The sequence below is a fragment of the Mercurialis annua genome, linkage group LG6 (genome assembly GCF_937616625.2).
Source record: "Mercurialis annua linkage group LG6, ddMerAnnu1.2, whole genome shotgun sequence".
NCBI lineage: Eukaryota > Viridiplantae > Streptophyta > Magnoliopsida > Malpighiales > Euphorbiaceae > Mercurialis > Mercurialis annua.
In genome coordinates, this window is record NC_065575.1 from 10,968,087 (window position 1) to 10,994,706 (window position 26,620).

The 26,620-nt window shown below is 38.2% G+C and overlaps 1 protein-coding gene and 1 long non-coding RNA gene across 4 annotated transcripts; one reads left to right on the forward strand and one right to left on the reverse strand.

Moving 5' to 3' along the window:
* Window positions 1–954: 954 nt before the first annotated feature.
* On the reverse strand, window positions 955–25,528 carry LOC126686346 (uncharacterized). Of its 3 annotated transcripts, none has more exons than XM_050380383.2 (2): window positions 25,438–25,528; window positions 955–2,328 (listed from the first exon to the last, which is right to left on the reverse strand). In XM_050380383.2, exon 2 carries the CDS (start codon window positions 2,146–2,148, stop codon window positions 964–966), a length of 1,185 nt encoding a protein of 394 aa, XP_050236340.1. In that variant the 5' UTR covers window positions 2,149–2,328; window positions 25,438–25,528; the 3' UTR covers window positions 955–963. The 3 variants fall into 3 exon arrangements, 1 of the variants encoding a protein (XP_050236340.1); XR_008791070.1 differs by lacking the exon at window positions 955–2,328 and adding an exon at window positions 16,052–16,326 and having other exon boundaries at window positions 25,438–25,526; XR_007643918.2 differs by lacking the exon at window positions 955–2,328 and adding an exon at window positions 17,609–17,957 and having other exon boundaries at window positions 25,438–25,527.
* LOC126686350 (uncharacterized) lies at window positions 23,676–26,561 on the forward strand. Its single transcript, XR_007643919.2, has 5 exons — window positions 23,676–23,901; window positions 24,289–25,271; window positions 25,354–25,711; window positions 25,812–26,399; window positions 26,490–26,561. It is a non-coding gene; the product is annotated as an uncharacterized LOC126686350 (long non-coding RNA).
* Window positions 26,562–26,620: the final 59 nt, after the last annotated feature.

Here is a 26,620-nt window from a genome sequence, read left to right on the forward strand (position 1 = left end):
TCTCCCCCACTCCACCTTTTCTGCCACCTCATGAATATGTGTTGAGCACACCATCTGTGTTCTACCTCAGGCAACTCATCTTTTATGGCTGGAAGAAGGCCCTGTCAAAATCCAAAATAGTATCAAAAACACCCCTGAACTATTCAATATAGTATCAAAAGACCCCTCAAACTATCCCTAAAAGTATCAAATCCCCCCCTCATCTTTACACAATGGTATCAAATACACCCCTAGCTATAATTAACAAAAACTAAAAAACATAAAACATAAAACTCACCTTCTGCATATCAGTGATCAATGTGATGTTAGTACCATCACCAAGGCCAAGGTCATTCTTCAAGTGCTTCAAGAACCAAGCCCAAGTAGCTTTGGATTCAGATTTGACCACTGCCCAAGTAATGGGGTACCTTTGATTGTTGCCATCTCTTCCAATTGCTGTTAGCAGCTCTCCTTTGCATATGGTCTTCAAGAAACAACCATAAAGTCCAATGACAGGTCTGCATCCAGCCTTCCACCCTTTCTTCAATGCATCAAAGCAAACATACATTGAGCCAAACATTTGAGGGTTGGAGCTGTCAGGTAACAGGTCTACTGTGCTTCCTGGGTTGGTAGCCAGTATCTCCTCTCTATAGTCCCACAGTAGGCCATACTCCTCAAGGTAATCCCCTTGTAACTCTTCCACTAGAATCCTTTTTACTCTCTTACAATTGATATCAGTGACATCAATTTTCAACTCTGCCCTTGCCCTTGCCTTTAACTCTTTTGACTTTAACTGGCTGAATATTGGTCATTCTGTCTCTGAAGTAGTCAATTAGAAAATTCTGAGTTGCCTGTCTGATCTTGAATCCCTAAAGCATTTGTGCTGAGGACTGTAAGTCTTCACCATAAAATCACCAGTGGACCCAATCTTGCTAGCTAGGATATGCCAATCACACCCCTCCTTCTGGCAAACACCCCTAACTCTTATTGGTTCATTTTTACCATCTTTATCTCTACACCTCTGTTAACAGCATACTTCCTAATTGCTTCCCTGAACTCAGGTGCATTTTTGAAGATCATCCCAACTACAAATGCAGGATTAGGGTTCCTGGGATCATACTTCACTGGCTCTAAGCTGTCCACAGGAACTGGCTCCAACACATCCTCACCAACTGGGACTGGTTTACTCTCTTCATCACCAATTACTGAAGCATTTTGGGCCCTTTCCATTCTCTCTCTTTTGGCCCTATGGTTTTCCCTTATTTTATTTCTTGCTTGCAGTAGTTCTTCATCATTCACATCTGAGAAGTAGTCCATCTCATTTGTGTAGTCTTCATCTTCCTCCCCACTACTGCTATGCTCTTCTTCATCCACATTTTCTGTGATGTCCCTCCTAGTACAAAGGTGTGCCCACTTTGATACCTTCCTCTTCCCCTTCTCAGTAACACTTACTTTCCCCCTAGGTGGAGCCTTCTGTTTCTTCTTCCTCTTTGCATTTTTTGCTGCTGCTGCAGGTCTCGCTGGAGCCTCATTATGGGGTACACTGGATGGAGCCTCATTAACCTCCTCTGCAACAAAACTCTGAAGCCAGTCAGCATCAAACATGTGTGCATCCTTTTCTGTAGTCCAAGCCATATCACCAACATTCTCTTCCCAAGCTGGCCAATCCTCCACCAAACCATCAACTGGCTCATTCACCCCCTCCATTGCCTCCTTAATTACCCCCTCCACTCTGCAAGTATCATTTCCCTCCTCAACCCTCTCATCTAACTTTTCTACTGTCTTAGTGTCATTTACCCCCTCCACTCTGCAAGTATCATTTCCCCCCTCAACCCTCTCATCTAACTTTTCTACTGTCTTATTGTCATTTACCCCCTCCATTACTCCCTCAACCCTCTCATCTAACTTTTCTACTGTCTCAGTGTCATTCACCCCCTCCATTACCCCCTCATCTTTTTTCCATTCTAATAACAACACTTCAGTCTCAGTTGGACAAAGGAAATTAGGCTGGTCTATATTGTGATCTAGAAATATAGCCAAAGTGGCAGACTGGCTCTCCTCACCAATTGATTGCAAATATGCAATAATTTTATCAAATTCTTCATCCACAACTGCCTTAATGTGCTCACTGATTGAACCCCCAGTTGGAAGCCAAAACAACTTGGGCATATGACCATAGCCTAACCCCTTAACTATGTTAACAAGCCTACCATAATCTAAATCTTGAACATCATCAATAGTCTCCCTATGATACTTCCCCCCATGATATCTCAATTCTGGATCAAACTTAAATACCCCTCCATGCTTAATTTTCAGAACAATTTTAACACGTCATCAATCAAGTCATATCTGCCATAATAGAAATTAAGAAAAAAAATAACAAAATTAAACCCTAGTATCAAATGCAGACAAAATTAAACCCTAGTATCAAAAAGATTTTAGTAATTACAACTAAACAACCATTTCATACAAACATGCAAACTGAAAAAACAGAAACAAAATTCCTACTTTATTAAACTAACAACACTATAACAAATGCATACTCTATAACTTTAAACAAACCCAGCAATGCAATTAAAAGAGGGTACAAAAAACATACTTGCGGAAGTAATCAGTCCCATTCATTGTTTACACTTGGAACAACCATCATACACTCGAAACGGGTCAAATTTTTGTGGATTCTTATGAAACAAACACATAATCTTCAACACGACACTTGAGAAGCTACAAATCCAGAATAATATCGGTTAATTTTGCAGCAATTCAAAACGCCTAAATTTGACCTAGCAGAGAGAATGAAATAATTTGGGAATGAATTTGGGGAAAGTGAAATGGTAGTTTTTTTTTACCGTTTGTTTGTGACAGTGGTAATTCAATTTTCCACCCTTTCATCCACGTGTCGCACCTGTTGGCATTAACTAGTGCACGATTTCCAATCAACTCTCCATTTTCAGAGCGTATTATACAAACATGCGAAGAGGGGGGCTTTTGAGCTGGTTTACACAAGTTCAGGGTATAAGTGATCCTGTTTCCCAGTTTTGGACTTTTTTGATCTTTTGACGCAAGTTGAGGGGTGAAAGTTCTTTGTTCGAAGAAAAATAGTCGTTTTTTAAAATTCACAAAGAATATAGTTTTTCGGATTAAACCTAGTGAGAATAATAGAAATTGTCCCCTTTTTTAACCTATATTACATTTTACTTTAATTTGAAGTTCAACAACAAGCATTTCACTTTTCCTTTGTCAAATTCAAAATTTCATAACCCAAAAATTGAAAATGTGGTTTAATTGGAATAGAAAAGTGAATAAAAATAAGAATTTCGTATTTCATCAAAAGTTCCGTCACCAACCATCTAAAATCCTGAAGAGCAAAATACCCTTTTCATTTTGATGCTACTCCTACTTTGTATTTCAAGGCTGCCCATACTCTAAAGGTAACGTTTTTGATTTAATGATTTGAAGCATAGGGTGGTTAGTTATTGGATGTGATTTTTTGGATCTGTGGTGAAGATTCTGAGATGTGGGTTTTATTGGTATAAGCGCAGTTCTTTTAGTAAGTTAATAAAGTTTTGATATTTGTTTTAGTCTGAAAATGATTATGTTCTGTCCATTTCTATATGGTAATTTCTTAGAGTAGTTGCTGAGAGACATTGTTACTAGAATGAGAGATAAAAGAAGCAAATTGGGAAAGTAGAACACTGTCAGAAATGAGCTAAAACTGTTTTTAACTTGTATATATGAACCTTAGCTAATTAAAATGAGGAGTGAGTAACCCCAATTGCAGTAATAAGTATAATATGCTATTTGCATATTAGTGCTCTGATGGAGTTCCAAGATTTATGGTTTTGTTGTTCATGGATGCGGAAAAAGACACAAACACTGAATACAATATAATATGGACACGTTGATAATAATTTTTAAGAATTAGTTTTGAGAGTTTCTCAATCGTTGGATAAGTAGGCTGCATGTAAAGTGTTTCTATTCTTCTGAACTGTCATTTGGAAGTTCTTTTATGGTACGTATGTTGTGGATTGTTTGAAATGGATTTCATTCTTTCATGAGGCGGGTAGTTTTTTTCTAGAGAGTCTAAGTATAATGTCTAATGCTCATGCTAGTCAATCATATCTTTCTAGCATTTTTGTTCCTTTGATATTGGTGAATACTGAATAGTAAAACCACGTAATGTAATCATGTATAAAAAATTTCTTAGTTATTAAACTTGGGTAACATGTCATTGTATGTGTTATTAGGTATATGATATAATATTCGCAATCACTATGCTGCCTATATGAAAGGACCGTGAAGTTACATAGAGCTATTGTTGTCACGTGTTAAACCTCTCATGTTTTCTTTACTTGGCACTGATTTGTGACTGAGATCTATATTTTCTTTCCCTATGGTGAAAGTTGAATGAATGTTATGAGAAATCTCTTACAATTATAAGATACCCTGTTAAACTTCTTTCTTTGGCACGTCTAATTTCTATTGAATATCAGAGCACATATCCACATTGCGGATATTATTATGAGAAAATGATTAACTCAATTTGTAGAAATGTTCATTTTTTTAGTTTTTCATGTCACATATAACTTTTTTTTCACTTGTATATGGAGTTCATATTCTTGAAGTTATGTTAAACATTTGATGCTTCATTTGGTAGTTTTGCATTTGATTATTGTCTGATATTTAATGCATGTAAATGTCTGTTGACGGTGTGTAACCCCATTCATATTGTGACATTTTCTGCAACTTTGCTTTAGGCACAACAAGGCGAGGTAGCTATGGTTGCAAATCTTCCTCATCCAGGCTATGGACTTGAATTGTCGTCTCTTGTTCCAACAATTGGTTTGGTAATTATATTCTTGCCTATTATTGAATATGGCTGTTAAAATTTAGACTTGGGAATTTGAATTTTTCTTGCAGCTTGATATGTGGCCGGTAATATTCCGTCTTTATTTGTTTGTTCACTAGCTATAGCATACCGGTTTTGAAACAGGAAAAAAAATTCCATTTTAGTTTTTTCTTAGATTTTGATTGCCTCAAAGTGCTAGAGTTTTTGAGAAATTGACCAGGAGTATAGATAAAACAAGATAATTTTTCTTCGGGGGTTTAAAGTCCCCACCATCTCCAGAAGAACTCTAGAATAGGCGATATGCCTTCGCTTCCCAGAGAACGGAAATCCGGATAACAGAGGGCATCCAATTCCTCACCATAGGCGTCAGGGCTCTACACCCAGAACTCGGGGGTAGAAGGCCCCCACCAATCAGGCAGTAAGGGACAGAAAATCTCCATCAACCAGAAATTAGGGGCCTAAGGTCCCCACAATCTACAAAGAAACATGCAACTTGCGATAGACCCCTAATAGCGAAAGTAGTCAGACTACAAGCCAAAAGCAGAAAACCAACCAAATTCTTGTTGAATGAGAATATGCAGAATGCCCAGAGCATACAAATAGAACATCTAATGTTCAGAAACTACAGTCAGAAGATAACACAACACCCAGAACAAAAGGGAAATACGAGGGGACACAGTCTACATCTCGGGATACCAATACTGAGAGGCTGATCCAGACTCATCATCCTCGCTCCCGGAGAGCATATCAGTATCAGCATGCTCAGTCCACATACTGCTGGAAGAAGAAGCATAATCGCCATGACCTCGTCGGCCTCCACGAGCAAGTCTACCATGGCCTCTAAGACCGCGACCACCACGGAAGCTAGCCCCTCTACCAACCGGAAAGCCAGAGGGAATACCTGTGCTAGCACTAGTTGGAACGGGTTTGGGCCGCTGTGACCTCTCCACCAGAGTATCAATGAGATACTTCCAGAAAGCAGAGAGCAGTAAGGATAAACAGCATACATGCATTCATATAGAATAGAATATATCATATTGCACATTGCATTTTTACCCTCATCTGTGCAGTAACAGCGCATAGCTGATCCCTTCAGTAGAAAGCAGCATATGCCAGCTGAATGGCATCTGACACTGGCACCTGTAAGACAAAAGCGGATATCCAGCTACGGGTGAGAAGGTCAAACACAATCAGAAACTGGAACCAGATGGAAAACTCACATGAGTGCAACCAGCGGGCACGAAAGAATGCTCCACATAGGAAGACGAAACAGAGTCCTGCACAAACCGGCGTGCTTCAAAATAGCGGGCAGTCATTTCCGACATCTGCATCAGCCTACCAGAAACTACCCAATCAGAAGCATTGGACGACGATGACTCGTCGGAATCCGGCCAAAAAATCCAGAGGCAGCCACCCCCGGTCGAGCGACACGAGGCCTACGACTATCAGCGTGCTAAGGGCATACAAGAAAAAGGAGTCAAAAAAGAGTCGGAAAAGAAATCTAAAGCACATAGCGGAAGCCTAAAGAACGACACATACCTGAGGCCCCGCAACCGTGTGTCCAACTGAGACATCAGAGACAACAGGCTCTTGATTTTCTGCCAATCAAACCAAAAACAGACCACCCATAAGACGGGACTCGACCAAGTCATCCAAATAGCTCTGATCAGGATCAGACATAAGGCTGGAAGTGGGATAACCACGCAGGTTAGAACGGCGATCAGGAAACACAATGTCTCTACTAGACAACATCGATAAAGGCGGATCGCTGGGAATCATGCGAGAATGAGGACCGACCCACCACTGATATACTCGCTCACCAAGGAACCAGGACCTGCAGTTTAGACCATGCATCAGATAACGCATGCCCGACCTCTCAATAGCGTCCTATAGCCACCCCGACCACTGTGGCCAAGGACATCTCGGAGGATGACACCAAGACGTGCGAATCTGCAAAGAGAAGTCAACCAGAGATCAGAAGGATAATCCAGAATGAGGAAGCAACTCGAATAAGAAGTTCACTTACGACAGTCCACGACAGGCTATTCAGCCTATCTCTAGTCCCACACGAAGTGTACAGAGACTGAGTGCAAGAATAATCCTAAGACCACAAGAGCGGGACACACGGCGCAGGAAGGTCACCAAAACCAGTCAGAATGCCCATCTGTAAAGCCCAGATTTGAAACACGAAGCTGAAATCAGAACGACAATCAAACACATAAAGAAGATAGGGTTGTCAAAAAATCTCACATGAATAACATGCCACATCCCATAGAGACGGGATCCCCCACGGGCTACAAGATCCATGTTGGTGTATAAGTACGCAAGAGCAGCAGAGCCCCAATCATAAGAACTGACCATATCTAGGTCTGTTAGAGCCTGTAGAAAACATAAAGGCAGGGTGGACCCGAAATTGCAGAACAGGGTGGTTCTCAATAGATAAACAATAAAAGCCCTCGCAGCCAAATCAACTCTCTCAGGAGAATCCGGAACATAGTCAATGTAGCGCTCTCGTAACTCAGAATATCAGATGGCCCGCGACTTCATATCTGGAACCAAATCCAGCAGTGTACGAATATAACGAGAACTATGATGAAAGGTCTCCAACCCATCATCAAAGGGCGCCGGAGAACTGCCAAAGGCAACTCCTGTAATGAGGGAAAAGTCCAGAGGGGTCACAGTCAACTTTCCTACCGGAAGATGGAAAGTATGAGTAGTATCCATCCAACGCTACATCAAATGACGCATGGAAAGTGTTATACGTCTGCCGAACATCAGTAAATAAGGATCCAGCTAAGCGACCAAAGCTTGTCTCATCCACGCGAGAACGTACGACATCACTCAGCCTATCATATCAGAGAAGAGCCTTTGAAAAATTCCCTGAACTCCGAAACTGTCTCTGAAACACAGAAAACATCAAAGTGAAGGTCAGAATCGCAACATGAGAAGCCAGAGAAGCAACAGAGGCTGCCCCTGAGGGCTTTCTGGCACCACACCATGGCGCCAGAGTACTCTGGCGCGGCGCTAGAGTTGTGTGGCACTGCGCCACACCATATGGCACCACGGCCACACCATCATGAGCCTTCCGGGGCACTCCTTCAACCGACGGACTCAATTTCGGACTATTTACAGATAGAATCTAGACAAAATTTCTGACATACAAGCAACGAAAATGCTACAAAAGAGGAAAATGCAGAAACTCGTACCTCAGACTGAAATCCGGAACAGATATGTGTCTCCAGGCGCAGCAGAAGCGGAACCTCCTGACCAGGATCCAGCTGAGAAGCGACATGATCAGACTGTCACTCTAGCCCATCACATGGCTCTACAAACGCCCACAATGGCTCCATAATGCTACTCAGATAGAAAGCAAATTGCAAAAGCTAGAAAGTGAAAATGCAAAGTGAAAAATAATCACACTCCCTCCAAGGTTTATAAAGAGCAATCTACCTAAAGACGAAAGGTCTTGAAAATGACAAACATGATAAAAGATGAAAGATCTTGGAAATAGCAAGCAAACTAGAAAACAAAAGAAGCTCAAAAGGACAAGCTCACAAGCAGACAAAAACTGCCGAAGCCTTGCACGCAAAATCAGAATACAGACCAGAGGGAAAGAGCCATAGAATCACGGCAAGAGCCACGGGATCAGAGCATAGATCAAAATCAGAGTACATATCGGGGCAAGAGCCGCAGAATCAAAGCATAGATCAGAATTGGAGTACAGACCGGGGGGTAAGGGCCACGGCATCAGAGTATAGATTAGAATCAGAGTACATACCGGAGGCAAGAGCCGCAGAATCAAAGCACAGATCAGAATCGGAGTACAAACCGGGAGGCGAAAGCCGCAGAATCAGAGCATATAATTAAAGTATAGACCAGGGGCGAGAGCCACGAAATCATAATACAGACCGGAGGGCAAGAGCTACAGAATCACAGACTGGGGGCAAGAGTCGTGGGATCAGAAAATAGATCAGAATCAGAGTACAGACCGGGAGAAAGAGCCATAAAATCAAAGCACGAATCAGAAATTAGAGTATAGACCGGGGGGCAAGAGCCGTAGAATCAAAGCATAGAATCAGAGTACAGATCGGGGGCGAGAGCCTCGAAATTAGAATACATACCGGAGGGCAAGAGCCACAGAATCACAGACCGGGGGCAAGAGCCGCAGAATCAGAGTACAGATCGAGATCAGAACACAAAAACGGGTATAAGAGCCACAGAATCAGAAAAGACGAGAGTCAGAATCCCCAGAGGAACCAGAAATAGAGGCAAGAGCCACGATAGCATAATAAGCTCTGGAAGCACGGTAGGAAGAACACCGAGGATCCCCGGAGAAAAAACGATCAGAATCAGCCGAAATAAGCTCTAGAAGCATAAGCCTGATATAAAAGAATCAGCGGAATGGTAAGAAGAACACCAAAGAACGACAGATAGACATCAAAGCCTGAAAGATAAAAATGAGCAAGATGGTAGGAAGAACACTGAAGAATGACGGGAAGACGTCAAAGCCTAATATAAAGACATCAGCAAAACTCTGATCAGAGGAGGATCTAATGTGGGGATGTCATTAGATCCTGTCTGCATCAGTTCAAATAAGATTCAGGCATTTCCGTCAATTGTGGAATAATTGCGAAATCCAGGCATCCACGCAAGAGGATGGCCCTCAAGACAGCCGAGGGGGTGCTGTCCCTTCTACAACCCTAAGAAGTACCTGACATGATAATTCCAGGTGCTTATGAAACCGGGCGACCCTTGGGCTAGCCAAGAGGGTGATGTCCCTTCTGCAACTGCGAGAAGTATCGGACAGGATAATTACCAGAGATCCAAGCCATTTGATCACTCTCAGGACGACTGAGAGTCTATGGCCCTATTCCACGGGGCATCCAGAAACTATTCTCGGGCTGTGGGAGAATAGACCAGAAGCAAGGGGGCACAATGTCAGTATTGTGCACCGCGATAGGTAGCGCTCAGGATAGGGCGCTACCACCAGAAACTATTCTCGGGCTGTGGGAGAGTATACCAGAAACGAGGGAGCACAACGTCAGTATTGTGCGCCGCAATAGGTAGCGCTCAAGATAGGTCTCTACCACCAGAGACTATTCTCGGGTTGTGGGAGAATAGACCGGAAACGAGGGAGCACAGCGTCAGTATTGTGCACCGCGATAGGTAGCGCTCAGGTGAGGGCGCTACCATTAGAAGCTATTCTCGGGCTGTGGGAGGATAGACTAGAACAAGGGCGCGTGGAGTCAACATCACGCACCACAACCGGTAGTGCTCAGACTCGGGCATTACCAAACCACCCACGAGTTGGTACCTCTACGGTGGGCTGTATCCTTATCGTTGTCGAATGGTGAGCTACTTCTTTAACGTGAATTGACCTACTTCGCCGATTCGCGTTAAAGAGGGGGCAAGCTGTAGACACCTATTTTCCGGACAGGTAAAAAACAATGAGATATTGAGGCATCCAATGATGATTTCCAGAGAAAATTGTCTTGGTGACGAGCTATCGATCCGCTTGTACGACATCAAGCAGACGGATCAGTGCGCAGCGGCAATCTTGAGGCATTGAATCATAATTAGCCGTGAATAGCCCACAAAAATCCAAAGAAAATGTAGTCTAAGTCCAGAAATGTGACTAATTGCAATTTATTAGAAGTTTATGGGCCAATTTGCATGTTTGACTAGCTGAAATTGACCAATACCAAAACATAGGATCCTAGGAGTCATTTTAGACACCTTTAGGGACCAAATAGTGACTTTAGGTACATTTAACCACCAAGTAAATAAGAAATCCGAATTTTATAAATATAAACGGTAAAAAAGTAAACTAATCCTATCTTCTCACAACAACCATCTCTTAACACTTCTTCTAACTAGACTGGGACTCTAACAATAGCTCATTACCAGAATGACCGACTTAAAACCTAAGCTAACTCATAGTAAATTACCAGAATAACCGACATAACTTCCAAGCTACCTCTACCACTATAAATAGGACCCCTAGGCAGCCTAGCCAAAGGTCCGGAAATTCAAACCCTGGCCAAGAGCAATTTGGCAGACGAACAAACTCTAGAAAAAACACACCCCATTCGAACCACACGGTACACACACACACACACCACACCAGCCAATTAAACAAGCTAAGGACGACTCAATTCTTCAAGAACGCCCTGCAGCGCACAGATCCAAAGCTGGATTCTACATCCGGATTACCAGAAAACGAGCCACGGACTCAAAATGGTATCCCTGAGGACCCAATCTCTCATATTTCAATTTTTTCATTTATTTATCATATTATTGCTGTTTTTATATGTTTTTTGCATGCTTTGGTTATTCTGAGCTGTTTTATCAGAATGGCCTCCAGGTTTCCACTTTAATCCAACATACTTGCTGCCCAGAATATTTTGATGTGTTATTGAGCTTATTTTCATGTACCTTACCTGAATACAAACTCGGCGTTTTGAAAACGGACGAAAACGGATTGAAAACAAACCCGGAATGGATAAATGAGCAACGACGTCGGCGAAAGAGTCGCTGGCGGCGCCAAAATGCTCTGGTGCAGTGCCAAAGCACTGTGGCACGGCTTCAGAGTGATGTGGTGCTGAGCCACATCAACTTCCCTCCCCATAAGTGTTAAAGAATGCTCCCAGATCCTCCTGACGACGATTCGGACCCGAAAACGTGTTTCTAGGCTCATTCGGACTCGGAATTAGGCCTGATTCGAAGTCCAGAACATTATTTTTAATTATATATCTGATTATAGTTGTAAATGGATCAGACCCAATTGTAAACAAGGCATATAAGCCCAAATATTGTAAATTGGAAAACAAACCGGGCTCAAAGCCCAATAGACCGCAAACCCAGCCAATTCTTGAAGCCGTACCGGGCTGGTTCAAACTCCAAATCAACCCCAATTTCAATCAGAAAAGCATATCGACGAGACGGACAACTCTTGTGTTCGGGCCGAAGACCAGTTCGGACCAGAACTACCTCTAAACGGGCCGTGAGTGCAGCCCATTCACAAAGTCAACGAGGTTGAAAAGTATTCCTAACCCTGAATGTATCTCAACTACAAATGGGCTTACTGAATATGTTTACTGCTTTCAAACTGGCCCAGCCCAGTCCATCATTAACAGACTAAAGTACTAATCATCTCAAAGTAATCAAATCCAGTCCAAGAAATCACCTAGACGACTTAGGTTAATCACATGAAAATGTAATTAGAATGTGTATAGGCTTTAAAGATGTCTAATAAAATAAACCAGACTTAGACATCCTAATAGGCTTTTATGCATGCAAATTGACCAGACCAGACCTTTATCTGTTTATCTGTGAGACACCGCTAAATTAGATGAATGATTAGGCCTAAATGCTACTTTCCAGTCCAAGATTGAGTCATATGCGAGTCAAACTTGTTTAAAACACTTCCATCCCCGATTCCAGCTTTGATATCCTGTGAACTCCACTTGATTGTCGAGATGAGATAAGGGTAAATCCGATAAATAACGAGGAAAAGCACTTTGAGAGAGTACATGAGAATCGGGATATGTCCACGAACCCGATCTTTGGCTCGGCGTACGATAATCTCGCCGGCGGCGAGTGATATTACCCAGTCGATATAATAGGCAGTCCTAGCACGGCTAGGTGGCGACTCCACAATTTATCAACCCTAAACCAGAACTGAGTCGACCATAAGCCTGGGCGAGCGAGGGGACGCTTCCCTCCGGAACCCTCTCCGCTCACACAAATGCAACAAAAAAACTTTTACCACTTTCGTCTTGTCTGCATGCTGTCATTAGTGTTCCACCATAGTTTGATTTCAAAAAGGTGTCGTCTTGGACAACCACCAGCCTACAATATTTATAGCCTTTTATAGAAGCATCGAGAGCCATAAAAGCATATTGAAATGTAGTTTCATATAACGTTTGAATATCAACTATTGATCTGAGGTTCGTTTACATAATCATTTGCAAATAACTAGGCAAAACAGGATAATAATCACGTGGACTACCTCTAATAATTTCTAGTGTCATTTTCTTTGATCTTCATGCTTTATTGTAAGTCAAAATGACACCATACTCCTTTTAAATGTCTGCAATTATGTATACTGGCGTATATATCGTTTTTACATCTAAAAATTTGGAATTTATCACTTCTGTTATTATTGAACTCTTGCCTTCCTTTTTTCTTCCCATCTAATCTCTGGTGGGCATATGTATGAATATTGTTGATTCTTCTAATAATAAACATGCTTGTTATTCCATTTCTTAAAGCCATAATGCTCCATTCGCAATTGACGTCCAAGCAATTTAGTACATACTCAAATTTGCACGATTTTCTCATCTTATACAGAAAGTGGTTGGCACTTGCATATATACACAAACAGGTCTTCATGATAGTTTTGTCCTTAAATATTTTCCCAACATTGACTTCTTTTTGATTTGGATCAACTATAATTCGGGAGTCTTCAATTTTACTTTCACCTTCTTCCTCTTTTTCACTGATTTGTTTTCTCAGAATTTCTGCATACTCGACAATATCCACACTGATGATTCTTTAGAAATTATAATTTCTGTTTGTTCTCCAATAACTATTGTGGATGATTCACTGCTAATCCTTGGTAACTGAGTATGTTCATCAAAATCTTTTATTGTAATGAACAATGGAAGATTGATTACCCTAGAATCATTAGGGGTTAACCGCAAAAAATAGTTATTGGAGAAAGAATTGAAAAATTAGGGGTTAACTGCAAAAAATAAACAGCTAACGTGGCTTGCTTATTTAGCAAAAAATTAACGACATGGCAAGGTCATATTTGAAATGGGGGCCACATATGTAAAAATAAAGACAAAGTTCAGTAATTAAAAAAAAATAAAATTTAATGACTGAAATGAAAAAAACAAAAGTCGAAATCAATTACCTATAATTAAACGAGTCCTTCAATTCATTAAGAGTGTTGAATGGATTGATATTGCACTAGAAGCCTGAAATGACCTAGGAAGTTTCATAAGGGAATGTCTGCCATATTTCTGATATTCAAGAAGATTTGTACTCTTTTGAACAGAATGCACTCTCAATTCTTGATTACTACACTCATTTGGAGGAATTGTGAAATACGCCAATGAACCGTAGACCGATTCTTATTTGCAATTGTTATTCACAATCACAATGAAATGCACTTATTACTATGAGAGATTATACAGATAATGACTATGTTATTTGTTTTTTTAAAGGGCCTCAGTCAGAATAATAGAAGAATCATATCACAAATTCTGCTAATGGAAACTCTACATAAAATTAACAAGGTTTTTTCCTCAGCTATTCAGCATGAGAGGCAATAAGGAGAACCTATTAACACTATGATGGAACCAAATGTCTTTTATGCTCACACCAATGCAAGAAGTAGATTGCTGCCTACTCCTCAAGATAGCTATAGTTCTAACAAAAAAAGAATTATAATGCAGGGCTTAAAAAGTTTTTCAATCAGGCTAATCAAGGACTGAAATATACTTAGTGTGACATGACCAATCACAGTTGATAAAAAATTCCGGAAGCATGGTTATCAACCAAGCTATAAATCTAAAGAAAAAAAACAACTAAGCTATACTAATCGTGCTGGAACAGATTCTAATCATGACTATATTAACATGATTACTTCGGGGATAAATAATCTGAGCATTGCTTATAATGGCACCAACAAGCTTCAAGACATACCTTTTGTGAATAATAATCTTATGCAACTCACTTCTGATCAATATGCAAAATTGATACAAAGGGTACAGTCTACTGGAAATCAACCTCAAATAAATATTGTTCCAACTTTCTTTGCTCCTTTCTCTACTAATCATGGTATGATCAATGTCCGATGTTCTGTATATACATATTTATAATAAAAATTTTGGATCGTAGATTCAAGTGAAATGTATCATATAATTTGTTCATTTTCAAGTTTTAAAGACTACAGAAGTGTAAATCAAATGTGTTTGTGCATTTGCCAAATGACCATAAAATTCATGTTGAACATGTTGAGACAATTTGTTTAACACCTTAACACCTTCCTTTGTTATGACTAATGCTTGATATTTATCATAATTCTCTTTCTCACACATCAAAGATTATTGATTTAGCTAAGAAAATCCATGGTTTATTCCACTTTGTTCAACATCAACCTCTTGCTTAAAGACAGTGATTTTTGTCCTCAGGTCTCCCATTGATTCTTCTCAAATTCAGCACTATAGCCTTGGACATCTATCAAATCATAGACTCAAATTACTTCAAAACTCTAATTCAGAAATTGTTATACCATTAGATAGCCATGGTTCTGATTTTCATTTAGTCGAGCAAAGAGAACTTCCATTTTATAAAAGTGACACGTTTCCTAATAATGGTGCAAAGATAATTCAAAAGAGTAGCATCCACAGTCAACAAAGTTACAGAAGAAGTGCAGTAAACTAATAAGAAACTTGATTAAATTTAGGAAAAATTCAGCTGCACTTATAAAACTATCTGATTTATTTTGGTAAGATGAAACATTGTACCGGAATAATCAGCTAATTTGTTAATCAAAATTCACCTATGAATTGTGTGTTTAAATCTGATAAAATCGACTCTGAAAATTTATATTTTACATAATCAGTCTTCATAATGTAGATAATTTACCCTGCATCAATAAAGTGGGTTAGCAACAATATCTAAAGAGGTATATTTTGGTATAACTATCTGAACAGTTGTTTACAGGCATAATCAAGCTATTTTCTTAATCAAATTTCAGCCATGAATTCTGTGTTTAGATCACATACAGCCAAACTCTGAAAATTCAGTCTTCATAATCTGCCTTGCATCTATCAAATGGGTTAGCACTAAGCAATAATATCGAAAGAGGCATATGGCAGCATAAACAAGAACAACTTTCACAATTACAACTAAGGACACGTTCCTTCTAGCAGAGACCATAGCTACTCCACTAACTATTGCTTACTCTCACAAAGCCTATTTTGACTTTTAAGCAATGCTGCTTATGCAAGTTATCCAATTAATAGAGGAAATGAACTTGTATGAGTTATGTAAATGTTATTTTTGTGGCACTATACAGAAAATAATTGCTTACTGAAGGACGTATTTCAATTTCTATATCCTCAATCCTGGGCTGCATAATGCATCTATAAAAACAATCCTAGTTTTGCGCGCCTTCCAAAACAATCAAAATTGCTTTAATCCACAAAATGAAGAGGCATGCCTGCACAGCTCAAATAGTATTGCAACACAAGTTATTACAAGGGGCATTCTTATGCTTCATCTTGAAAAGGATAAAGAGAAGTGCAATAAAAAAATGAAAGAAAAGAATTAGAACGGAAATAAAAAAATGAAATAACCATGGAAAATCAAAACCTCGCGCAAAGGATATACATGTCCGCAGCCACTACGAAGTTCACCACCTCCAAGATACCTGTTAGAAAAATCAACTTCAAAAGCTTCAGTGGCTTGATCTTCTTGCAGACCTGCAACAATGTTTCAAACCACTTGGGAATTAATTTTCCATTACTGAAAATTGAAATTAAGGAAACTAGAGTAAACAGATTCTATGAAGTGAAACTAAGCTATCAAATCATAAATCAGCCCATATTACCTTGAAAGGGCAGAGTGGTGCAACAGATTTATTCCAAAAGTCAGCATTATGATAAGAAATACACAGAGAAAGTCGTTCCAGAAACAGAACCTTCCTCTCAAAGGATACAAACCCCACAGGTCTAAATAAGCATAACATTTCAAAGTAGTTCATAAAGCACTTAATTTTGATTTCCTGCTTTTCATTGTAAATATCATTCAGAGTCCTAAAAGGCAATAGAGTTTTAGACAAATTCACATTAAGGAAGAAAAAAAACTCAACTTAATTAAACCCACTAACATCAATCAACTATGAAGCCTTTAACATACTTCTAAAATCTTGAGGATTGCCAAAATGTTTAAACTTTGGCTTCTGCCACAAAACAGCGACCAAAAGACCCATTACATTGCAGACTAACTAAACAATCAAAACACCCATGCCATGCGATCCTACCATGACTTGAGCAACTAATTAGAAACAGATACTAGTCACTTCTTCTTTCTTCGCCTCTTTTTAACTTTTACTGCTGCATTTCCCTTCTTTTTCTCTTCAGTTCGCATCTTCCTCACCCGCACAAAAGTTTCGTCGTCCATTTTCGGAACAAATTCAAACCTTACATGACGAGCTGGGGTGATAACATTGACATCTCGATGCGTTTCGTCAATTGACTTGATAGCTTTCTCGGGTTTAAAAGAATAAATTAAGAGCTCGGTTGATCTGTCAGCCCAATTCCAAACAGAATTGAGATCAATATTCGTCCCCATAGTAAACTTATCTCCTTGATTCTCTACCAACAGCTTATAGACAGAGTGGAATCTCAAACTCTCGGCAAATAGAAAAGCTATATTTGCGACGCCCTTAGCATCAAATGTCCTGTCAGGAAACTGAATAAAATCAAAAAAGCTATTTCTTATCATTTCGAACCCAACTTTACCCTTTAAACCGCATAATTTCTTGTAATTGACACCTAGAATAGAAGTATCCAAGGAATCTGGAAAAGCATTTTTCGCAAAATGATCTCCCCCTATGTCTAAGAGGAATCCACAATGACCAGTGACCATCTTTAAAAGACCTAAATGCAACAAGATAGATAGAGCCCTTAAGGAATTTTAAAGCACAATTTGCTGTTTGGGAATAATAAGTTATAAGAGTAAGAGATGGTGATGTGGTGATGGTGAAATACTCTGGAAGTTCTTTACTACCAGAAGAAGATGAACCTGTAGAAGGTGAATCATCAGTAGAGTCAGAAGTATCGCATGTTTTCCAACCTTTCCTCAGTTGAGTTTTATGAGCCAAACTCGCGGCTCTTCGCTCCAACTGCTCTTTCGTGAGCTGCGGATCCAAGACTTTATAAACCCTATCATCGATTAATATGTGATTCTTGATAATTTGGTTCCCAACTTGATTCAATTCCCTCATCACTCTTGCATATCCTTTAAATCCTTCCGCTAGATCATAGTTAAAATCGCAGATGAAATACTTATCACGATCAGGTATCTCCTCTGGTAAATTCATGATGATGTTCTAATCATACACAAAGAAACAATAGATTAGAACAACAATAAAGAACAATTCATAACAAAAAAGAAAAAAGAAATACAAAAGTTAAAACAGAAATGGAAAAGGATCTTGCTATTTCTATATACAAGAACTTACGATCTCTATATACAACACAAAAAGGAACTTAAAGAAACTAGAAGCAGAGCACATTCACCTAAACAGAGATGGGAAGGGAACTTACGATTTCTCTAGCAACGAGCAGAGAAAACCCTATTTTTTATATTCTTTTATTTGAAAGCGTGAATGAACCGAGCACATTTAGAAAGAAAGAGAGGGAGGATGCCGTCTCTACAACGGTCATACGCAAATCCATGTGCCATTTTGGTTTGTGACATTTTTACTTTTACTTAATTTCCTAAAAGTACCTTAAGTTTTTTTTATCCTTATCTATATTTACCTATCCATATTCTATATACTACATAAAAAAGGATCTATTTTATTTTGTATTTTGTTAATAAGTTGATAAAATTCTTTGTATTTTTCAAAAATCTGTGATCAAACTCATTTGGTTGGTTATCTACTGCAATACAGCTACTATTGTGTTAGTAGACTTTAAAATCATTAACCCAAGTTCCACTAGCATTGGCGGCACCAAAACACCAAGGTCCGCCCGGATTCGGATTTTACTAAAAAAACGTGCCAAAACACTAAAAAAAACACATAATAAATCCGAATCCGGGCGGACCTTGGTGTTTTGGTGCCGCCAATGCTAGTGGAACTTGGGTTAATGATTTTAAAGTCTACTAACACAATAGTAGCTGTATTACAGTAGATAACCAACCAAATGAGTTTGATCACAGATTTTTGAAAAATACAAAGAATTTTATCAACTTATTAACAAAATACAAAATAAAATAGATCCTTTTTATGTAGTATATAGAATATGGATAGGTAAATATAGATAAGGATAACAAAAACTTAAGGTACTTTTAGGTAATTAAGTAAAAGTAAAAATGTCACAAACCAAAATGGCACATGGATTTGCGTATGACCGTTGTAGAGACGGCATCCTCCCTCTCTTTCTTTCTAAATGTGCTCGGTTCATTCACGCTTTCAAATAAAAGAATATAAAAAATAGGGTTTTCTCTGCTCGTTGCTAGAGAAATCGTAAGTTCCCTTCCCATCTCTGTTTAGGTGAATGTGCTCTGCTTCTAGTTTCTTTAAGTTCCTTTTTGTGTTGTATATAGAGATCGTAAGTTCTTGTATATAGAAATAGCAAGATCCTTTTCCATTTCTGTTTTAACTTTTGTATTTCTTTTTTCTTTTTTGTTATGAATTGTTCTTTATTGTTGTTCTAATCTATTGTTTCTTTGTGTATGATTAGAACATCATCATGAATTTACCAGAGGAGATACCTGATCGTGATAAGTATTTCATCTGCGATTTTAACTATGATCTAGCAGAAGGATTTAAAGGATATGCAAGAGTGATGAGGGAATTGAATCAAGTTGGGAACCAAATTACCAAGAATCACATATTAATCGATGATAGGGTTTATAAAGTCTTGGATCCGCAGCTCACGAAAGAGCAGTTGGAGCGAAGAGCCGCGAGTTTGGCTCATAAAACTCAACTGAGGAAAGGTTGGAAAACATGCGATACTTCTGACTCTACTGATGATTCACCTTCTACAGGTTCATCTTCTTCTGGTAGTAAAGAACTTCCAGAGTATTTCACCATCACCATCTCTTACTCTTATAACTTATTATTCCCAAACAGCAAATTGTGCTTTAAAATTCCTTAAGGGCTCTATCTATCTTGTTGCATTTAGGTCTTTTAAAGATGGTCACTGGTCATTGTGGATTCCTCTTAGACATAGGGGGAGATCATTTAGCGAAAAATGCTTTTCCAGATTCCTTGGATACTTCTATTCTAGGTGTCAATTACAAGAAATTATGCGGTTTAAAGGGTAAAGCTGGGTTCGAAATGATAAGAAATAGCTTTTTTGATCTTATTCAGTTTCCTGACAGGACATTTGATGCTAAGGGCGTCGCAAATATAGCTTTTCTATTTGCCGAGAGTTTGAGATTCCACTCTGTCTATAAGCTGTTGGTAGAGAATCAAGGAGATAAGTTTACTATGGGGACGAATATTGATCTCAATTCTGTTTGGAATTGGGCTGACAGATCAACCGAGCTCTTAATTTATTCTTTTAAACCCGAGAAAGCTATCAAGTCAATTGACGAAACGCATCGAGATGTCAATGTTATCACCCCAGCTCGTCATGTAAGGTTTGAATTTGTTCCGAAAATGGGCGACACCACTTTTGTGCGGGTGAGGAAGATGCGAACTGAAGAGAAAAAGAAGGGAAATGCAGCAGTAAAAGTTAAAAAGAGGCGAAGAAAGAAGAAGTGACTAGTATCTGTTTCTAATTAGTTGCTCAAGTCATGGTAGGATCGCATGGCATGGGTGTTTTGATTGTTTAGTTAGTCTGCAATGTAATGGGTCTTTTAGTCGCTGTTTTGTGGCAGAAGCCAAAGATTAAACATTTTGGCAATCCTCAAGATTTTAGAAGTATGTTAAAGGCTTCATAGTTGATTGATGTTAGTGGGTTTAATTAAGTTGAGTTTTTTTTTCTTCCTTAATGTGAATTTGTCTAAAACTCTATTGCCTTTTAGGACTCTGAATGATATTTACAATGAAAAGCAGGAAATCAAAATTAAGTGCTTTATGAACTACTTTGAAATGTTATGCTTATTTAGACCTGTGGGGTTTGTATCCTTTGAGAGGAAGGTTCTGTTTCTGGAACGACTTTCTCTGTGTATTTCTTATCATAATGCTGACTTTTGGAATAAATCTGTTGCACCACTCTGCCCTTTCAAGGTAATATGGGCTGATTTATGATTTGATAGCTTAGTTTCACTTCATAGAATCTGTTTACTCTAGTTTCCTTAATTTCAATTTTCAGTAATGGAAAATTAATTCCCAAGTGGTTTGAAACATTGTTGCAGGTCTGCAAGAAGATATAGCCACTGAAGCTTTTGAAGTTGATTTTGCTAACAGGTATCTTGGAGGTGGTGAACTTCGTAGTGGCTGCGGACAGGTATATCCTTTGCGCGAGGTTTTCATTTTCCATGGTTATTTCATTTTTTTATTTCCGTTCTAATTCTTTTCTTTCATTTTTTTATTGCACTTCTCTTTATCCTTTTCAAGATGAAGCATAAGAATGCCCCTTGTAATAACTTGTGTTGCAATACTATTTGAGCTGTGCAGGCATGCCTCTTCATTTTGTGGATTAAAGCAATTTTGATTGTTTTGGAAGGCGCGCAAAACTAGGATTGTTTCTATAGATGCATTATGCAGCCCAGGATTGAGGATATAGAAATTGAAATACGTCCTTCAGTAAGCAATTATTTTCTGTATAGTGCCACAAAAATAACATTTACATAACTCATACAAGTTCATTTCCTCTATTAATTGGATAACTTGCATAAGCAGCTTTGTTTAAAAGTCAAAATAGGCTTTGTGAGAGTAAGCAATAGTTAGTGGAGTAGCTATGGTCTCTGCTAGAAGGAACGTGTCCTTAGTTGTAATTGTGAAAGTTGTTCTTGTTTATGCTGCCATATGCCTCTTTCGATATTATTGCTTAGTGCTAACCCATTTGATAGATGCAAGGCAAATTATGAAGACTGAATTTTCAGAGTTTGGCTGTATGTGATCTAAACACAGAATTCATGGCTGAAATTTGATTAAGAAAATAGCTTGATTATGCCTGTAAACAACTGTTCAGATAGTTATACCAAAATATACCTCTTTAGATATTGTTGCTAACCCACTTTATTGATGCAGGGTAAATTATCTACATTATGAAGACTGATTATGTAAAATATAAATTTTCAGAGTCGATTTTATCAGATTTAAACACACAATTCATAGGTGAATTTTGATTAACAAATTAGCTGATTATTCCGGTACAATGTTTCATCTTACCAAAATAAATCAGATAGTTTTATAAGTGCAGCTGAATTTCTCCTAAATTTAATCAAGTTTCTTATTAGTTTACTGCACTTCTTCTGTAACTTTGTTGACTGTGGATGCTACTCTTTTGAATTATCTTTGCACCATTATTAGGAAACGTGTCACTTTTATAAAATGGAAGTTCTCTTTGCTCGACTAAATGAAAATCAGAACCATGGCTATCTAATGGTATAACAATTTCTGAATTAGAGTTTTGAAGTAATTTGAGTCTATGATTTGATAGATGTCCAAGGCTATAGTGCTGAATTTGAGAAGAATCAATGGGAGACCTGAGGACAAAAATCACTGTCTTTAAGCAAGAGGTTGATGTTGAACAAAGTGGAATAAACCATGAATTTTCTTAGCTAAATCAATAATCTTTGATGTGTGAGAAAGAGAATTATGATAAATATCAAGCATTAGTCATAACAAAGGAAGGTGTTAAGGTGTTAAACAAATTGTCTCAACATGTTCAACATGAATTTTATGGCCATTTGGCAAATGCACAAACACATTTGATTTACACTTCTGTAGTCTTTAAAACTTGAAAATGAACAAATTATATGATACATTTCACTTGAATCTACGATCCAAGAATTTTATTATAAATATGTATATACAGAGCATCGGACATTGATCATACCATGATTAGTAGAGAAAGGAGCAAAGAAAGTTGGAACAATATTTATTTGAGGTTGATTTCCAGTAGACTGTACACTTTGTATCAATTTTGCATATTGATCAGAAGTGAGTTGCATAAGATTATTATTCACAAAAGATATGTCTTGAAGCTTGTTGGTGCCATTATAAGCAATGCTCAGATTATTTATCCCCGAAGTAATCATGTTAATATAGTCATGATTAGAATCTGTTCTAGCACGATTAGTATAGCTCAGTTGTTTTTTTTCTTTAGATTTATAGCTTGGTTGATAACCATGCTTCCGGAATCTTTTATCAACTGTGATTGGTCATGTCACACTAAGTATATTTCAGTCCTTGATTAGTCTGATTGAAAAACTTTTTAAGCCCTGCATTATAATTCTTTTTTGGTTAGAATTAGAGCTATTTTGAGGAGTAGGCAGCAATCTACTTCTTGCATTGGTCTGAGCATAAAAGACATTTGGTTCCATCATAGTGTTAATAGGTTCTCCTTATTGCCTCTCATGCTAAATAGCTGAGGAAAAAACCTTGTTAATTTTATGTAGAGGTTCCATTAGCAGAATTTGTGATATGATTCTTCTATTATTCTGACTGAGGCCCTTTAAAAAAACAAATAACATAGTCATTATCCGTATAATCTCTCATAGTAATAAGTGCATTTCATTGTGATTGTGAATAACAATTGCAAATAAGAATCGGTCTACGGTTCATTGGCGTATTTCACAATTCCTCCAAATGAGTGTAGTAATCAAGAATTGAGAGTGCATTCTGTTCAAAAGAGTACAAATCTTCTTGAATATCAGAAATATGGCAGACATTCCCTTATAAAACTTCCTAGGTCATTTCAGGCTTCTAGTGCAATATCAGTCCACTCAACACTCTTAATGAATTGAAGGACTCGTTTAATTATAGGTAATTGATTTCGACTTTTGTTTTTTTCATTTCAGTTATTAAATTTTAATTTTTTTTATTACTGAACTTTGTCTTTTTTTTGCATATATGGCCCCCATTTCAAATCTGACCTTGCCATGTCATTAATTTTTTGCTAAATAAGCAAGCCATGTTAGCTGTTTATTTTTTGCGGTTAACCCCTAATTTTTCTATTTTTTCTTCACTTCAAACCATTTCATTGTAGCAGTGAAGCAAATGTAACGAGTTAGTGTACGAGTAAACCAAAGGGAGCGAATTTTTCTAGCATTGGAAGAAAGGAAGATTCACGAGCTTGAAGCAGAAATTGAAGTCATGGTTTTTGACAGTCTCCCTCGTGACAGTAGAACAAGAGGTCCTGAATATTGTAAGTTATATCTAAACTTATCTGTTATTAGTTTTTACCATCATCTGTTATTAGTTTTTACAATCAAAGTGTAAAACTACTTTAGAGTAGATTAATTAGGTTAGACTTTTTTGTATGTACAGCATCTTTATTGGTTTCAATTTATTTACTCTTATATATTGAGAAGATGTATATTTCTTGTTCTTGTTCTTTTCAACTAATGATAATGGTATTAGCTGATTTTGTATTTAAATAATTAAGTTGTTAATTTCTATTTGTACAGGCCAATGATAATTAATTATATTTATGATATGAAAAAAATATAGTTACTACCAGTCATATTCACTTAATGTTTAAAAACTTTGTGAAGTCTTAACGTAATATAATGCACTTGTTTTGATATTACAGTACCGGAGTCGGATCGTTTCTCAATTCGAATGCACACGTGCTTAATTGGTTCTAACAGTGGTTATAGGGATAGGGTGATAGGTTATGTTGATAATGTTTGTATTGATAGAGTATTTTTTCAGGAGGTGTTGAGTATGGGTAGAGATTTAGGATTAGAGGTCGAAAATTATGAGTTCTTTTGGAGGGATACTAATTCTGATATTCAATTGCACACTCTAGGTTCAAAGGACAGGCACTTAAAGATGAATTGTGAAGGTGTGCTAGGGCTAGCTATGAGGCACGGTCTGAATTAGCTATGAAGACATTAGGTGAAATGTCAAAAGGTGCTTATAACTATTTGCATAGTATTTCTCCATGTCATTGGACTAGGGCACATTTTAGAGATAGCTTTAAGTGTGACATGCTTTTGAATAACTTATGTGAGAGTTTCCATAATTTTATTTTAGATTGTAGGAGTAAAGGGATTATAACAATAATGAAAAGAATTCAAAAAAAGAGGGTAGTGATGTTGAAGTCAGTTGAGCTAGTTAATTGTCCAAAAATCTTAAAAAAGGTAGAAAAGGCAAGGAAAATAAGCTGGTACTATCAGGCAACTTGATCTATGGTGGACAAGTTAGAAAAGACTTGTGCTTGTAGATGGTGGCAATTGACTGGAATACCGTGCCACCACGCCATATCAGCTATACATATTAATAACTATTGCCCAGAAAGCTACCTAGATGATTGCTACAAGGTTTCCACTTATTTGAAAATTTATAGTCACTACTTGAACCCGACTAATGGTAAGGAACAGTGGCCTAAAAGTGATCTGCCCAGCATGAAACCTCCACAACCACTCAACCTAAGGCGAAGAAGAAGAGATGATTGGTGCAAACATACCTGAAGGTCAGCCTGGAAAAGTCAGTAGAAGGGGCACAAAAATGACATGTACCATATGTGGAGCAAAAGGACATAACAAAAGACGTCATGGGAGCAATATAGAGGTATTTGTGACTTGTGAGTTGTTTATTTATGCTAAGAATAGATAGTCTTAAACTAACATTTTTTATTTTAATATGATTTCAGCCAAGAAATGATCAACCAAGAGCTAATGTTGGATCTGCAGTGGATGCATGATGTGAGTTTGTTTATTTGATATAAAATACTTACTTGTTATGTTGGAGTGTAGGGCAGCAGCAGGACTGCTCAAGGAAGTAGGCCTGATTTGTACACTCAAGAAGCAGAACCATCTGCTGTAAATGAGCATGAAACAGCACCAACTGAGCATGAACCAACACCTCTCGGAGCACCTCCACCAGCACCAACACCTTCACCTTCACCTTCACCAACACCAACACCAACACCTACACCTTCGCCAGCATCTGCAACAAAAAAGGCAGCAGCAAATGAACCTGCACCTCCACCTGTGCCAGCGACATCAAAGGTAACCTTTCTTGTGTTCGTTAAAGAATGGAACCCTTTTCATTGTTTTTGAAATGGTGATTTCAAACATTGTGAGTTGCCTTTTTATTTTTATCATATAGAGATTTAGAAAGGCTCCTGCACCGACTTCCCTGAAGCTCCGTACGCCAACTGCTGCCAGCTCTGCAAATGCTCCTGTACCGGTTGCTCGAACTCTTCGTACACTAGCTGCTTGAGCACTTCATGCTCCAAAACTTCGCACGCCAGCTGCCGCTACATCAAGTGCAAATCCATTTGCTACAAAGACTGCTATAACCTTGAATGAGCCCTCACCAAAGGGACAACTTGGGTGCCATGATTTCATCTTCTCAAACAATCTGTAACGTAAAAACATACTGATTAACCATCTTAAACATCATTTTCATTTCATCTTCTCACTCATTAACTCTCTTAAATATAATTTTCTCTTCATCTTCTCAAGCAAGCTGTTAGTGTAACTCTTGGATTGGTCTTCAAACCGTTACACAACATCACAATTCACAATCAATCTACATATACAAACCAGAACATTCAGCTTTCCATCTCAGCTCAAAACACTCAGATTCATCAAATGAAAACCCATCTTCCATCTTGTATAGGACTCAGCTTTACCAACCAAATTTCGTTAACTCAGAATCTCGGATCAACAAATTTGAAACTCCGCAGTTCAGGTAAGACTTAGTTTTCAATTTTACAATTTTTTTGGGTCCTACTGTACCTTTATTCATTACTTATTGTACTCTGGCTCATACGCACACCAGGTGATCGTTTAAATGGGGTTTAGGCGCATTTTGGAAATTTTAATAGATGCAATTTTAAACAGTTTTTGATAATATTTTGTGAGCTGGTGGTCTTTGAATCTTTATGGTAATAGAAACAGCACAAAAACCAC